The following is a 17,532-nucleotide window of genomic DNA, read 5'->3' as shown; positions in this document are numbered from 1 at the left end:
ATTGTAATTGTTTGCATGATCGAAAACGAATCCCTTAGGTAACAGATGCGTCTGGATTTGTAGAAAATTTACAAATCATCGGAAGAAGTGTTGTGTTGTATGATAAGCTAATTGTTGTCAAGTAATATGTTCTTGTAAAACCGAATTGAATTGAATTGAATTGAATTGAATGGTTTATTCGTCAAGTATATAAAAATACATGAAATTTACAATCCTATTGTACAGCAACATATAAAATATTAAAATGTAAAATTGCACAAGAATTACCACAATACTACATAAAACAATAACCTTAATGTAAGTAAAAATCATTAAAGTTTATACAAACAAACAAACAAACAAACAAACAAACAAACAAACAAACAAACAAACAAACAAACAAACAAACAAACAAACAAACAAACAAACAAACAAACAAACAAACAAACAAACAGTCAAACGCTAAAGCATGATTGGGTATTGGACCCCCTCCCCAAATTAAAAGAGGCAAAATTGCACAGGAGATGCCAGACAATCAATTATTAGAGCTAAAGGCTTCTATGGAGTCGGGGGGGGGGGGGTCAAAATCTCAAGTAGCCTACTATTCAACAAAACATTTATCAAATTTCTGTTTTTAATTTGAAGAATTTTTTTATTTATTAGTATCGTTATTACTGTTCTCCGTACATTTCCCCAGTTTATGATTATAAATATTTGTTTTATAGATATTACTTCATGGTTTACATCCTTATTGTAATCAGTAGTTTTAAAGCTGAAGTTTAAAATGTAACAATTTCATAACATTGCATTGGTGTATGTTTTAGGAAAAGAATTTTTTCCGGACCTTTTTAATATTTAACCATTGTGAATCACTATTAAGTTTTTTATTTTAGGTCTTTAAGTTCATCCTCAGCAAAACGTCATGTGTATTGAAAGGGAATAGTTAACTACGTAGTTAAATTATACCCGTTAACTATGCCGGGGCGGGGGGGGGGGGGGGTTAAACAATTTAGCTCTGACTTTGAAACTTTTAAAACCCATCAACAAGTGGAAATGTATGACAGCATACATAATTAGTGAGGCTTTTGTTTCTTTGTATGCGACTCAATCTGATGTGAACGGTCCATATGGATGAATATTCATTATGAAGTATCAAACGCCATTCATAATTCAGTGTCATCCAATACTCGCGGGATGAACGCATTCAAATACAAGTGATGTTTGGAGTACAAAGGGTACAAGAATAATATACAAACTAAACAAAGCTTATAGTATTGGCTGCTCTCAGTGAAAAAAACAACCTGTTTGGGCTCAGAACAATGTGTATTATTCACTTATTTTGCTCTTTTAAATGGACACTTGTCTTTTATTCGTAAAACGGAGGTAAAAATTCATTGCACTTTTAACTGCACCTTGTTGTTTGATGAATGCACGTAAATGCAAGAAAATAATACGTAAAGTAACAGTAGTGTTGCCGTTGAAGTGTTTTTAGTAGAAATGTTAGTTGTGTTATTTATGAAAAACAATCTTTTAAATTAACAATGTAGTAAATAAATTCTTTCGGTGTGATTATATCTGGTAATAATTGAACTGCTTATGAGGAAAAATAACATTGAAAGAAACCATTGAGTTACTAGTCCATGTTAATGAGTCGCTTCACGACTTTTTTTTAGGGAAAATATAAGGGTTTTTGAAATCGTTCAAATTGTGTAGATATACAGTAAAAAGTTCATTGGTCGCGTTTTTTTTTTTTATAGATATCGCCGAAAATCCGGGCGATTATGTCCTTGCAAAAATAATGGGCGGGCAGGCACATCCTGAGAGAGGTTCCTGTAAGTAACGCTTCTCAGATTCAAATTTTGGTGGATAAACAACTGACATTAAATAGTCCACAACTAATTTATATCACTATAAAGTGATGAGTAAGTTTGTACTGCCATTATTCATTTTAAGAGTGATCACTGTTTTCTTTGTCAGATACTGTGCGCGCTCTCTAAGTGCTGTATATTATTGTTATTACTTGATTACCAAACGTTCATTCCTTTCAAATAAAAATAGAGGACCACAGATGGCCAACATTGTTCCTAAACATAATTTACAAAGTATTAAATCAAAAATTTAGTGATAAGTAATAATGTATATGAATGTTGTGCTTGTGTTCACAATTTAAATAAAATTGCACAAAACCCACTTGTTTGTGTTAAAGAGTAAATTAATGCCCGGGGTCGTCACTCAGGCAATGTAGAGTCTGAACATAACAATCCGCGAACTGTATCTAATTTGTCCCCGTTGATACTCTCACATGATCTTTGATTTAAAGACACCGTACACCTTTGGTAATTGTCAAAGAACAGTCTTCTCACGTGGTGTATCTCAACCAATGCACAAATAACAAACCTGGTCGTCGAAGTAGCGAGATAATAATAGAAGAAAAAACACTTTTTTTTTCCCCGAAAATTACGTATCTTCAGAGGGAGCCGTTTCCCAAAATGTTATACACTAGGCCTATCAACAGTTCTCTCCATTGCTTGTTACCAAGTAAGTTTTTATGCTTAATATTATTGAGTAATTATTTTGAGTAATTACCAATAGTGTTCACTGCCTTTAAAATTGATATCGAACAAATTTTGGCGAAAATTCATTATAATTATCTCATATTAAAAACAAATGTATAAATATATATCCACAAAAAATAACACTGAAAAAAGAGAGAAGATAATGCGGGTTTTCAAGTTACATATAGACCTACATTTTTTAGTACCTGATGACGCTTTTATCGGTTGGTTTTAACGCGCAAGGGGAAAGGAATTAGTTTCGGATTATTTCTGAAGGTTGAATATACCTTTAATTTACATGGGTTTGTGGTGGTTGTGTGCCTGCGCCTGATTAGGACTATACGTGAACACCCAGTAATTTAATATGCTGCCACCTAGCGTTACAAAGTCTCCAACTGGTGTATACACCAATTCAGGCGCGCAGTGTTGAGCACCGTGCGCCATTGCTGAGGTGAACATGTGCTTAGTTTTGTGCACAAAGACATGAGGAAATCATGTTCCTTTTCACTCTTTATGGGAATTTAATGTTTTCCTCAACGACTTACACAATTTCCTTCACAGGACATCATGATATACTAATGAAGATCACTGACTACAAAATTTGCAACTAAATAGAAACCGCATCATCTTGAAACGGTGCTTGTCTTAGGTGAATTAGGGGGAAAAGACTCGGAAACTGCTAGCCTTGCTCAAGTGAGTCGCATTATTCGCTCCGAAAAGACGCCGCTGTAAACCCACCCGTTTACCCTGTGCGTGGTGCGTGTGTGCGGCACCATAATGTAGCCCGAGCCTTAAATGTAGCCCGAACCTAAATGTAGCCCCAAACATGCACTAAATGTAGCCCGGACCTAAATGTAGCCCCAAACATGTACCTAAATGTAGCCCGGACCTAAATGTAGCCCCAAACATGTACCTAAATGTAGCCCGGACCTAAATGAACTTAGCCACAGACATGACACTACTGCTTATGGTGTTCCAATAAAGACACTTCACGTCGCCGTCGCCCTCGTCGTCGCAGTCGCCTTCGCCATCGCCGTCGCCTCCGGACTCCTGAGGGCGCTGTTTCTATCCTGCACAGAGCTGTCCAAATATTTTAATATGTAAGGGGGCCGAGGGCTGCGACGGCGACGGCGTCGGCGACTGCGACGGCGACATTGACTGCGACGGCGACATTGACGGCGACGGCGACGGCGACGGCGACGGCGACGGCGACGGCGACAGTGTCGTCTTTGGAACACCATAACTGCTAGATACCCGTCTGTGGATGTTCAATCTATGGTCTAAGATTTACTTGAACTGGGGACAAGTCCATTGCGTTCTTTCCATTGCCGATACCGCTCCCCCCCCCCCCCCCAAGACACACACACACACACACCAATACATGTGTACACTGCAGATTGAGGACATACTTTTCATACTATCCAATGGAGGACATTGCCAAAAGTCGAATGGTACCTATCGATGTGAGGACATAACACATGAATCCTTGTTCTTGCGGTTCACTAATGTCAATGTGTATACTGGCCTTCTAGGAAATGTTGTTGGGGGTGGTACATGTATTTTCTTGTTCCTGGGGGGGGGGGGGGGCAGGCCAAAGGTCTAGACTAATAATTTGGCTGTGCCTACAGAGTCACTATAGGTTATGACTGTACTTTGGTGGTGCATGAGACCTTAAATTTGTTGAAGTGTCATCGTGTTTCTACAAAAGTCCTTAATGTTTCTCCAAGTTCTGGTCTGCAATGCCACAGGACAGGACGATTCAATGTCACGTTTCCCTGGAATCGTCTTCAGCAAAAACAATCTCTGCAAGCCCTCGGTGACGTCTTTCTTTTCCTGGGCAGTCCAGGGGCGTCGCTTGAATTGTCGACGCTTGACTTGTCGATCTTTTGGAGCTGGATCCGTTTGGGTTGGTGGCCTTCCTACAACACACAGGAAAGAAGAGGTAAATTAGTCAACATAATCAAATGGGGCGTATACATAACCTAAATATGTTCATGTTACCGATGTGACATTTACTCCTCGAGTAAATCAATACGCAACTGAGCACAAAAGAATGCGATAAAGGTACCTGCAGAAAATGCCTGACAAGAAGCAGCCATCTTGTTTCATGCTACCGTACAAAATGAGTTGCCGAGATGGGCTAATCACTCGGCTGTGCCTACAGAGTGACTTTAGGTTATGACTGTACTTTGGTGGTGCATGACACCTTAAATTTGTTGACAGCAAACGGAGTCTGGCATCTTATCGCATTTGGGTCTAGGGGGGTCGGTCAACAGGGAATAGGACCAGCATATGCAAGAGACCTACAAGAGATATAGGCAGTCACAAATATTACAAACTTACTGTCATCAACACTGTCCTCCAAAGCTGGGTCACACGAGTCACCTGAATCACTGCTGTCCTCATCGCTGCTGAAGCCTTCTGCAATAAAAAGAAATAAAACTTCTACAGTTAGCTTTGATTGCTTTCTGGCACACAAATAAAAATGTGGGCCAATCCGTTGGGTTGGGTGTGTGGTGTTTGGGGTGTACAGTGAATGATGTTCAAAATGGGGGGGGGGGGGGGGGGTTAGGTGATGACGGCCACAGGCCGAGTTATCATGCCCCAAAAACAAAGAGCAATTGTAACATTTAGGTATGCTTGCTTTTTGGCGCACACACCTAAACATGTTGGCCAATCCATTGGGGGGGGGGATGGGGGGGGGGAGGTTGTACAGTGAATGAATGTTATTGGGGGGGGGGAGTTACCACAGTTTGAATTAATTTGGAAAGACAAGTTAAAAACGGGTTTGTTTACCTCCAGTAACATGCAACTCCTCCAAAGATTTGCCATGTTGCGAAACCAAGTTGCCTCTCTCCAAGCTGAGGAAGAGTCTAGACAGTTTGGTAACCCTCTGGACAGTGTCTGGCAACCGGTAGTACTCACGATGGACCCGCAAATCATGACCCATGAAGTCTGCAAGTGTTTCAAGCTGATGTTCATTCAAGGCCAGAATTTGCGAAACAGTCGCTACATGTTTACGAAGCTTTGTAGACCGCATGCTATCAGCATTCTCAAGGCCCGCCTGATTTGCATATGCTCGTAGACAGTTGCTTCCTCGTATATGACCTGAGCCTCCGTAACAACTTCGTGCGAATAAGAATATATTGTCTTGTGCCACTCCAGCTGCATTTCTATTTGCGACCAGAGCCTTCAACCACGCCATCACATCAGTACCAAGAAGCACAGGAACAGTTCTGCCCCTCTTACCAACTATTTCAATGACTTTGAACATTTTACAGAGGTGCCGTTCAAGATCAGTCATCACGCAATCACCATTCACAATGGCTGCACTACTTCGCTTCTGAAAATCTTCAAGTTTCATTTTGGATACTTCCCCCTGTCGTCTGCGGTTGAAGATAATGAGATGGCACAGTGTGACTTCATTCAATTTCTTCCAAGCTGGTGTAATTTCATGGCCCTTAGCAGAGTGTAGGAGCTGCACTTCCCAATTGCCAGTTTCATGAAGGAACGATGAGATTTTCACCACATCTGCATTTGTGGGGAGATCAGCAGGTTTGTTGCGCTTTCCTTGGTACAGTGTTCTGTGGGCGTGCGTTGACACAAGTTCTGGCCACTTTATTTCACATAACTGCCTAAACTGTTCGGCCTGTTCCGCTTTTTGCCTAAGATTAAACTCTAAAGCACTTGCTTGCAATATGAGTGCACATCTCTTGATGGAATGTCCAATCTTGAGTGCTAGAGATGGAACGTGATACATCTGTTTTCCTTCACTGAAGCCGGCGACATCATGAACAGCCTTGACGATATCATTCAGATGGCGGGGATGCACGAATACTTCCAGTGATGCATTTGGTTGGTGGGTGTTTTGTCTCAGTTGTATAACAAGACGACCAAGTTCTCGTAGTTTGTTCCGAATGTAGCCATGTTGGGTAACATCGTGGCCAAGTCTAAGGTATTCACGTTTGGCAACTTCCAGAATCAAAGAATCATTCTTGACAATCAGACCAACATTGTCTCTCCTCATAGAACTAAGAACCTTGTTCAACTGGAAAGATACACCAGCAGGGGGTGGTTTTAACAAATCACTCTTGTTAGCTACTCGCCCCCTAACACGACCTCTCCTACTGCTACCATCAGTCTGTGCAGGGAGCGCAGGCTTAAGTGGGCACTGATGACGCCAAAGATCAAGACGCACGTAATAGCCATAACAATGTATGCATGGTCCATATGCGTGTGGAGATGCCTCATGATTTGGTCTGTATACTATAATAAGGACATCCTTTCCCTCTCTAAGGACTTGGCAATTGTGTCTGTGATTACCAATATTGCGGATGTATAACAGAAGTTTCTTGCGGGCACTAACGTCGGCCTCCGATGCTATCTCTACAACTTCCCTCTCCTCTTTGTGACGCGACTGAAGATGACGGGGTAACTTGGCCTGAGGCTCATCACAGTAAAAGCAATAGTGTTTTTTGTCCCATTTCCTTTGTCTACCGACATTATCGGTCTGCATGACTGTTACGGCACACTTCTCACTCGAATCATTTGTTTCACATCCTACAGCTTCATTGCTTTGGTGAAGCTCGGCAGTTTCTAACATAGCTTGTGGGTCATCGTCATCGCAGGCACTGGTGTTGGGGTTGACACAACTTGAAGGATCAGACTGAAAAATAGCTTGTGGGTCATCGTCATCCCAGGAACTGGTGTTGGTGTTGACAGACCTTGAAGGATCAGACTGAAAAATAGCTTGTGGGTCATCGTCATCCCTGCAATTGGTGTTGGGGTTGACACACCTTGAAGTATCAGACTGAAAACCTGATGTTTGATGGGCCAGCTAGCAAGGAAAAGATAAATGACATAATTAACACCACTGAGATATGATTAGGATTGTGACACGAACTAAATATATACGGTTGAGTGGATCAGCATGCCCTTAAATTGATAGGCAAATAATACATAAGCACTTAGCTAGTCAGAACTTAAAGGAACACGTTGCCTTGGATCGGTCGAGTTGGTCTATGAACAGCGTTTGAAACCGTTTCTTATGAAATGCATATGGTTAGAAAGATGTTTTACAAGTAGAATATAATGATCCACACAAGTATCACTCCAAATTGCACGGTTTTCATGTTACGTCGCGAACGAACACGGTCGGCCATTTATGGGAGTCAAAGTTTTGACTCCCATAAATGGCCGACCGTGTTTGTCGACGAGGTAAAACGAATACCACGCAATTGTGAGCCATATTTGTGTTGATCATTGTACTCAATGTGGCACGGATTGGTTATTATCCAGCTTTTACTATAAAGCGAGCCGCTTGCCGTAAACAGCAAGTGTTTTTGCACTCTGTTACATTTAGAGAGGACATTTGTTTGCCTCAACACGTCAACCTTGGAAAAACGTCTCAATTGTACAGAACATATAATATTATGAAGACACATAGCATGTTATTCAATTAATATCGATGGAATTAATACATGACATCATCATTTACTCACCTGGTGCTCAAATAAGGGGCGTGTGATGCCATCATCAGTGTAACGCACACAGTACTTGATTAGTGACTTCCCTGGAAAATGAAAGGCAAACGGTTGATTAATTTTCATTTCATTTGGGGGGGGGGGGGGTGGGGGAAACATACAACTTTGTGCCATCTTTAAAACGTGCTCTTCACGTAATGTGGATCACAATAAGGGTGTGGAACTGTCATTTCGTGTGTCCACAGTACAAAAGTAATGATACTTGTTTAAAGCCATTATACACTTTTGGTAAACAGTATTGTCCAAGTCCCACACTTCGTGTATCACAACGTATATCTAACATAACAATCCTGTGGAAATTTAGGCTCAATCGGACATCGGAGTCGGGAGAAAATAACGGGAAAACCCACTCCTGTTTTCGCGCGTTTCGCCGTGTCATTACATGTGTTTATAACAAATCCGTAATTCTCGTTAACGAGAATTTATATAGTTTGACCGTTGTCTCCAAAAGTTAAGCATTTCATGGACTCATATTTCAAGAGAAGTCTTTCACCATTACCCTCTGTAAACCCTGTAAATTATTTGTAAATCTGTGAACTGTTCCTTTTTTTATGTACCGAAAGGGTGCAATGGCTTTAAATACCTTTGGTTATGGAGGTGATTACAGCTGGATACCATGACGAGTTTGGAGGCCACAGTGCCATGACGCTGTCCCCTTCTTCATACTAGAAAGAAGACATAAAAATGATGTCACATATACGTTATTCATCGAACAAAAGTCGATCGGTTTAGTGGAACGTGTCATAAGGGTCGCACTAAATACCGACAACTCACGACCCCTCACGACAACAATATTTCAGTGCACTTTCACAAAACATTTTAACATAAGTCAAACATTCAATATATGCACAAGAGTCATATGCACCCAAATCACTTTCAAACTGTGGAAACAATTGTATTTTTAACTGTCGAAAAGGTGTTTGTGACCCCGAATTTAGTAACGAACGGCAATATCCGCCATGTTGTCTTTCAACGCACTTGGACGATTCTATGATACCGCAGGGGTGATACAATATGCAACATGATTATTTTTCTTGTGAAAAATGTCTTTCATGGAGTTTAAAACTATACTATGTTTTAGTTTCCCCTTTTAACTCCGAATTCATGAGTGGCGGCTTAGTTACTAACAAGAAAGAAACAATCATAAACATTAATTGGTCATGTCCTAAATCATTTAACTATGTGTTTGTTGACAAGTGTAAGGAATTGTTAACTGGTCAAACGACTGTATATAGTATAGTGATGTAGTCAGTACAGTAAGGATTTATTTAGGCCTACATCACATGCAAATTTATTTACACTCAGATCACTCACCATTTCTTGTCTTCTCTCGAGAGCTGCCATGGGTCGAATGGTTGACTCTAGGGTCCTGGTGGATGCAATGCACTCAATGTTTATGATGCGTCCCCATGACAGCTGCAACCGGCCACGCTACCCGACTCAAATCGAATAAGCTAACCGTCATGCATTAATGAGTTCAGATTTAGAAATGGCCGCCTCTACTACCTACAAGAAGGATACTTCATATCAACAGAGGGCGATGTAACCATCCAAGAGTGCTAACCCACCGCTCCGGCAACAGAATTGTGTTAACTCACACATACTCCTCTCGTAAATGACGTAAACCGAGGATTAGTCCCAAAAGCTTAGATATCTCAGTGGCGTCCAAACTGGCTATAATGCTGCATTTATCACAATTTATCAAAGCGAGGACGTCCTCGCTGTGCTAAAAGTCCTCGATTCGCGAGTGTGTATTCACACCGAAGAGCTCGGTTTGCAGCGATGACAAGTACACACACACACACACCCTATCAAACACCACAAACATTCCGGATGATGCGGTCTCAGGACTCGTTTCGGTTTAGGTAATAAGGCAGATGACTCCTGGTGCCAAGTGCATTCAGCGGTAGTTTGCTCAGTCCCAAACTGCACTATCAACTGTGAAATAACGCTAAGTTAATATTTCTTTGTCATTGCTATTTTGTCTATATATTCAAATGTTTAGACTTGCGAGTTAGGTATAGCCTATCCGACCATCAGATGAGACAAGTGTGAATTTTTATATTTTTTTATTAGATAAGTGCATCTTTATACAGAGTTTTACTATAGATGGGCATGCGCCGTTGGTATGATGGTGCGGGTAGGAAACGAACATGGGTAGAGGATGCAGAGGTTGATGAGGAAAACGCATGTTTTTGGTGTCGTCCCTGGTAGTAAACCAGCCCTTGATTGCTTGGACGTTGCTTTTGGAGCTGTCAATACGGTGGTTAAAACTGCACTTACTATCTTTGATGTTTTTATATATCTCCACGGAAGAAAGGGAGTGTGGGTTTATTAGAGATCGATCATTGGTGGTGGTTTGCAATCTTTTAAAAACACGACAACTGACAGACCATTCAACAACATGTGTGTGTAGGGAAAAAGAGAATAACGCGTAGCCCTTGTGCAATCAGACTGTAAAGATGAGACTGTATATGTGACCAAAAAACAACATTTTGATGGTTTTGTGGAATAATAAGCATCGTAAAGAGTGTTTGTAGGAGGACACGCACAAACCAAAATAAAGTAATACCGGAACGCACTGAAATTATTTTCCTTGTTAATGGAGAATCATGTAAATTACAGCTTTAAAGAACGTATGAGGCGATGTGGATAGTTCTTGCGCAATGGGTTTTTGTGTTAAGTGATAGGCAAAACTAAGAAGGAAACGTGTTGGTGGGGGGGGGGGGGGGTGGATAGGATAGATAATAACACGTGGTATCGGTATGGTCTCTGGTAGTAAAAGTTTACAGACTTTTAATTGATGTTTTTGGGTGGGCGACAGATGTCTCTGTGTTCAAACACTGGCTCAATGATTACAGCAGAACTAATTTATGATGTTTTTATGAAACTCTATGAAGACAAGGGAAGTACAAAGGGAGGGGGCGGTAAAAGGAAGGGGTTTCTGGGGAAAGGGTAGTTGGAACATATAGGTCGGGGAGACATTGAGGGTGGGGGTGGTTACAGCTAGTAGCGGTGTTGAACAATAAAAACAACCCAATGGGCTTGTGCCCAAGAAACGGTTGAAGTAAATCTTCCACATACTTCCTTTACGACGAATATCTAGCAGTAGGTTTGTGTTTAAGAAAAATATTTATATGAAAAAGGCGTTTACAACCAAAACGAGAACATTACAAGGTTCATTCGGTGTTTGTGAACAAAGCTGTTCCGTGGTCTTTCGCTGGATTATGTGCTAAAATATCCAATAAATCTTTAACTGATTTTTTTTTTGAAAAATGTTGTATAGTGTCTTGAGTTATGGTTCCACTTCAGGTTGACCAGGGATAGAGGTCAACTTGAGGTCACGGTTTTTCACAAGTTAATATGTCATGCCTAAGAAGTTTATCATTGAAAAGAGTTTGAAAATCTGTTGTACAGTTCTTGAGAAATGGTCCCACTTCCGGTTGACCCGGAAATAGGGGTCAACTTGAGGTCACTGTTTTTCAAAATTAACCTCCATCCCCCAAGGAGTCTGTAACTACGAACAGTCTAAAAATCGGCCTTATACTTCTTGAGATATGGTGCTGCAAAGATTGTCTAAAGATCGGCTTATTAAATACTCATGTCGTTCCGGGCTACATTTAGGTACATGTTCAGGCTACATTTAGGTACATGTTTGGGGCTACATTTAGGTCCGGGCTACATTTAGGTACATGTTTGGGGCTACATTTAGGTCCGGGCTACATTTAGGTACCTGTTTGGGGCTACATTTAGGTACATGTTTGGGGCTACATTTAGGTCCGGGCTACATTTAGGTACATGTTTGGGGCTACATTTTGGTCCGGGCTACATTTAGGTACATGTTTGGGGCTACATCTAGGTCCGGGCTACATTTAGGTACATGTTTGGGGCTACATTTAGGTCCGGGCTACATTTAGGTACATGTTTGGGGCTACATTTAGGTCAGGGCTACATTTAGGGCATGTTTGGGGCTACATTTAGGTCCGGGCTACATTTAGGGCTCGGGCTACATTATGGTGCCGCACAGACGCCGGACAGCTTTGTATTCGTTTACAACATGTGTTAATTGTAGTTTTTTTATAGTTCAGTCCCTATGACTGCCAATACTACAACGATGATGGTAAAATGAGGAGTGGTGTTTACACTATTTACCCATTCAAGATACGAAAGCCGTTTAACCCATTAGATGCGTATAAATTAGTAGTCACTGTATAAACCTCGTGTCTAACTTCAAACAGGTACTACAAAGCTTGCTTTTAGTTAGCCGCGTTTAAATAACCATTAGAGTTAAAGACAGTGGACACTATTGGTAATTGTCAAAGACTAATCTTCACAGTTGGTGTATCTCAACATATGCATAACATAACAAACCTGTGAAAATTTTAGCCCAATCGGTCATCGAAGTTGCGAGATAATAATGAATGAAAAAACACCCTTGTCACACGAAGTTGTGTGCTTTCAGATGCTTCATTTCGAGACCGTCAAATTCTAAATTTGAGGTCTCGAAAATCAAATCCGTTGAAAATTACTTCTTTCTTGAAAACTACATTACTTCAGAGGGAGCCGTTTCTCACAATGTTTTATACTATCAACCTCTTCCCCATTACTCATAATCAAGAAAGGTTTTATAATGATAATAATTATTTTGAGTAATTACCAATAGTATCCACTGCCTTTAAACATGTGTTTATAACAAACAATAGACATTCTTAAACATGGTACGGGGGTTGTTTAGTGAGTATTCTGAGCCAATTAGAAGCCAGATATGTACACAGAAAAGGTATAAAGATGGACCAGGATGGATGGGCTTCAAATCTGTTTAATTGCACAAGAGGAGGATGACGAACAAGAAAATTGTCATGGTCGCCAACACCAGCGTCCACCAAGAGTTTTTAGGGACAAGGTGAATCCCTTAGAAGAGCATGAAGAAGAGCACCCTGTTAATGGCTTTTCCTGATGGTTTAAACAAATAAACAAACAAACAAACAAACAAACAACACAAACAAACAAACAAACAAACAACACTAGTAGTTTAAATCGGAAATTAAATTGACGATCTTGGCCAGCTGGGTATTTTTTTTATTTTTTTATTTTTTATGTCGATTTTTATTAAAATGTTTTCCTTCTGGTAACAAATGATTTTTTGATTTGCAGTTATTTCCTTGACCCACCAATCCACAATTTCGAACAAAAATCTATTTTTTTGCGGTTTTTACGGTCAGGAAACAAGATGGACATTTCTGAAGTGATAGCTTTCCAGGCGTCACCTTTTTTTTGGTTGGCTTTTGTGTCACATCTTTTGTCACAAATAATGGAAATGAAGTCCCGTATGGTCTCTACGAGAGCCATCCTTTCAGCCAGCAGTGAAATTGTCACTGCGTTGCTTTTAATCAGCCATGGCTGTAGAGTATCGAAGTACCGACCTGCTGAAGATTTCTCTAAACTGATGCCTATCATATGTTCATGTTGTTGCGCAATCCTCTATCTACAATACAATGTATTTAAACAACAGGGACCTCGGTCAATAAGTTTAGACTGTCCCATCCTCGTGTAACTAGCTAGTTACAAAAGGATAACTAAGCAAGTATTTTAAAGGCAGTGGACACTATTGGTAATTACTCAAAATAATTTATTATAGCATAAAACCTTACTTGGTAATGAGTAATGGGGAGAGGTTCGTAGTATAAAACATTGTGAGAAACGGCTCCCTCTGAAGTGGAGTAGTGTTCGAGAAAGAAGTAATTTTCCACGAATTTGATTTCGAGACCTCAAGTTTAGAATTTGAGGTCCCCGAAATCAAGCATCTGAAAGCACACAACTTTGTGTGACAAGGGTGTTTTTTTCTTTCATAGTTATCTCGCAACTCCGACGACCAGTCGAGCTCAAATATCACAGGTTTGTTTATGCATATGTTGAGATACAGTTAAGTGAGAAGACTGGTCTTTGACAATTACCCAATAGTGTCCAATGGCTTTAAGATATTTCGTAAGACTTGTTTAATCCAGGTGTTTAGGAAGACGCGTGTAACTTGGATTTATCCACGTCTATATACTACACTTAAAGATAAACGCCTTTCGTAGTTACAGCCCCTAATGTCTAGTTAATTAATTATGAATTATGTTGCAATTCAGCGGTATGCTGCGATGACATTTTTAAAATAAATTAACCCATAATTTAATTAAAATAATTATAGAAAAAAAACATGTTATAAACTGTCATAATGCCGACCTCTACAATGTTGGCCAATTGATATCGTTGCCAAGGCCAATGTAATGGACTAAAAATTATCGTTGTCCAATGAATAAGCTTTTAATGCTACCAACGTTCTCTCAACATTGATCGCAAACGTTACACATTAGTAATGTTACCAATCCAGAGCCAACATTGGTCCTACGTCACCAACACAAGCCGTTATTGCTTTCCCACCATAACCTATGTTTGCTCGACAGTGAGTGCCGGCGTTGAATCAATGCGGCAATGCCGACCTAGAGCTAACATTGGGCCGATATTGATGTTCCACTTAAAACCAACATTGGTCCGAAATTGATGTCCCACTTAAACCACCAACTTTGGCGCAACATTGAGTGCCAACTTAAAACCAATGTGGTAATGCCGACCTAGAGCCAACATTGGTCCTACGTCGGAAATGCCGATATTGCTGTCCCACTTATAACCAACGTTGGCTCAACATTGAGTGCCATCGTAGAACCAATGTGGTGATGATGTCGTATGCTATGTAGATCTCGTTTTGAAGTCCATAATCCAGTTTACGGCTGGGTCCTCAGCCAGGTGAAGGGCTTTGATGCCACCATCAAGGTGAGAGAGTGGGCAGTCATCTATCATGTGGCGCATCGTCTGTGGTTCTCCACAGTCACAAAGCGGAGATGCAAGGTAGCCCCACTTGTGTAGGCTGCTGCGGCAACCCCTGCGTCTGTACGAAACCGGTTTAAGACGCACCAATGGCCGCGCGGGAGGTCCATTCCCGGCAGTTGGATGGTGGGGTCAGCTACCAGGGACTTGTGGGGGACGTTGGTGTGGTCTCGCCACCGTGTGCGCCATAGATCGTCTGCTGTCGCTGCACTGTCCGGGACATTGGACCAGATTGGGTTTCTCGACTTCAGTCTAGGCCTAGGGTGGAAGTCAAGGTCTCTGAGGAGAGGGAGCTCAGGGTTGGATCGGATCTTACAGACCAGCCTAGATGTGGCTACCTCTCTTCGGATGTCTGGAGGGGCAATGTTGCTCAGGACTGGGAGCCAGTCTGTCTTTGTACTGCGAACGGCGCCAGTGATGGTTCTCATGGTGTTGTTGAGTTGGACGTCGACAAGGCCGGTGTGGACAGAATTCCTCCAGACTGGAGCACAGTACTCAGCCACTGAGTAGCAGAGGGCTAGAGCAGATGAGCGGAGTGTCCTTGTCTTAGCTCCCCAGGTTGTACCCCCGAGCATGTGGATCAAGTTGTTTCTGGTTTGGATTTTGGCAGCTACTTTCTGAAGGTGAGGTTTGAAGGTGAGTGTACGGTCCAGGGTGACGCCAAGATAAGTCGGTTTGGGGACGTGGCTCAAACGTTTTCCGTTGAGAAAGATGTCTAGCTCTTGTTGGCTTTTTGCATTGTGCAGGTGAAAGACACTGGATACTGTTTTAGCCACACTTGGCTGAAGTCGCCAGCGTTTACAGTATTCACTGATCTTTGCTATGTCATCATTGATAGTGGTGCTGAGGTCTTCAAACGTTCTTGCTTGATGGGCGAGGCAGATATCATCAGCATAGATGAACTTTCGGCACATAGTGGCTGGGAGGTCACTTGTGTACAGGTTGAACAGGGTGGGTGCCAGTACTGATCCTTGTGGCAAGCCGTTCTTCTGCATTCTCCATGAGCTGCAAGTGTCTCCCATATGAACACGAAACCGTCGTTGTTGCAACAGCAGTTCAACAATGTCAACGGCCCAGCGTGGTAGTACTTTGGAGATTTTGACTAGCAGACCTTTGTGCCACACAGTGTCATATGCAGCAGTCAGATCCAGGAAGACGGCGCCAGTCTTTAGGCCTTGCTGGTATCCGTTTTCGATGTAGGTGGTGAGTGCGAGAACTTGATCTTGAGTACTTCTGCCAGAGCGGAAACCTGCTTGTTCGATTTGAAGTACTTCCTCTGTAATTGGCTTGATGTGATGGAGTATGAACCACTCTAACAGTTTGTAGCACATTGAGAGGAGGGAGATCGGGCGATAGCTGGAAGCCAGCTTTGGGTCTTTCCCAGGTTTTGGGATGGCGATGGTTTTAGCAGTTCTCCAAGTTTTAGGAAGACTATTCACCGAGACGACTCGTGAAAGGAAGGTGGCTAGCCAGTTTCTTGCTGCAGGTCCCAGATGTTTCAGGAATTCGGGTTAGATGTTGTCATACCCTGGGGCTTTACCACACTTCAGGTCTTTCAAAGCTGTATTTACTTCTTCTAAGGTGATTTGGGTTGCAGTTGCGGTTTCAGCTTCTGGTCTTGAGTTTTGAAGGAGCGCCATTCTTGTGTGGTCTCATGTTTAGTCTCTTTGTCAATCGGAGCTTTCCCCACTTTGATGAGGTGGCTAGCTACTGCATTTAAGTTTGACTGATGGTCTGGTTGAGTTGGACGGTTGTTGGTTAGAGCCGAGTTGGCGGATAAGGTTCCAGCTCTTCCGGCTCGAGTGTGTGAAGTTCAAGTTGCTGGTGGTTTGCTCCCATCTTAATTGGCGGGCATTGTCAAGGCACTCAATGAGGTGGTCGGCAGTATTCAGAGTCTAGGCAGGGAATGTAGGTAGGCCGAAAGCCTCGCGGGATGTTAGCCTTGGCTGCCTTGAAGATTGCTTTGGTGAATCTAGTGTATGCTTCAGTCACTGAGGTCCCTTTGACGGGGATGCAGACAATGCTCTTTTCAAGCTGCTCGGAGAATTTTGTCCAGTTTGCCTTACGGAAGTTCCAGCGTGGTTGTAGAGATCTGGTTAGTGGGATTCGTATCCCAACGTGGGTCACAATGGGCCTATGTTGACTCCTTGGAAAGTCATCCAGTAACTGTACAGCTGTTTGTAGTGGTTGGTCATTCTGTGAGGTGACCCAGCACAGGTCAGGTAAATAGTCACGATTCCAGCGTGCAGAGTGGAAGGAGCGTTTTTGTTTCAGGTCGATGAGCAGGCTCAAAGTCAGTTGGGATGACCACTCCATCAACAGTTCTCCATTGCTATTCGCGTTTTCATAACCCCAGACTGCGTGGTGGCTGTTGAAGTCTCCCACATAGATAGCTGGGTGTTGATGAGCAGGCAAAGCAATGTCAGTCCAGTCGATGAAAGGTGGTTTGTAGACGTTGATGATTTTATAGCTGCCCACACGGATGGTATCGAAGAGTTCAGCTGATTCAAGAAGTTCAGTGTCAGCTATGTCAGCTCGGACATATGTAGCTCTTCCATACTGCTTATGACCTGTGAAGACCACAA

The 17,532-nt window shown here is 42.0% G+C and overlaps 2 protein-coding genes across 2 annotated transcripts; both read right to left on the bottom strand.

Moving 5' to 3' along the window:
• Window positions 1-4,183: 4,183 nt before the first annotated feature.
• LOC139938630 (uncharacterized) lies at window positions 4,184-6,804 on the bottom strand. The gene is made up of 3 exons (XM_071934227.1): window positions 5,331-6,804; window positions 4,878-4,955; window positions 4,184-4,453 (listed from the first exon to the last, which is right to left on the bottom strand). The coding sequence occupies exons 1-3, from the start codon at window positions 6,559-6,561 to the stop codon at window positions 4,206-4,208; spliced, it is 1,557 nt and encodes a 518-aa protein (XP_071790328.1). The 5' UTR covers window positions 6,562-6,804; the 3' UTR covers window positions 4,184-4,205.
• On the bottom strand, window positions 6,566-9,530 carry LOC139938699 (uncharacterized). Its single transcript, XM_071934316.1, has 5 exons — window positions 9,392-9,530; window positions 8,661-8,742; window positions 8,036-8,106; window positions 6,858-7,371; window positions 6,566-6,582 (listed from the first exon to the last, which is right to left on the bottom strand). Exons 1-5 carry the CDS (start codon window positions 9,419-9,421, stop codon window positions 6,566-6,568), a joined length of 714 nt encoding a protein of 237 aa, XP_071790417.1. The 5' UTR covers window positions 9,422-9,530.
• Window positions 9,531-17,532: the final 8,002 nt, after the last annotated feature.

The sequence above is a fragment of the Asterias amurensis genome, chromosome 6 (assembly GCF_032118995.1).
Source record: "Asterias amurensis chromosome 6, ASM3211899v1".
NCBI classification, from domain to species: domain Eukaryota; kingdom Metazoa; phylum Echinodermata; class Asteroidea; order Forcipulatida; family Asteriidae; genus Asterias; species Asterias amurensis.
Note: the sequence above shows the minus strand (reverse complement) of the source record. Positions and strands in the feature narration are given on the sequence as shown.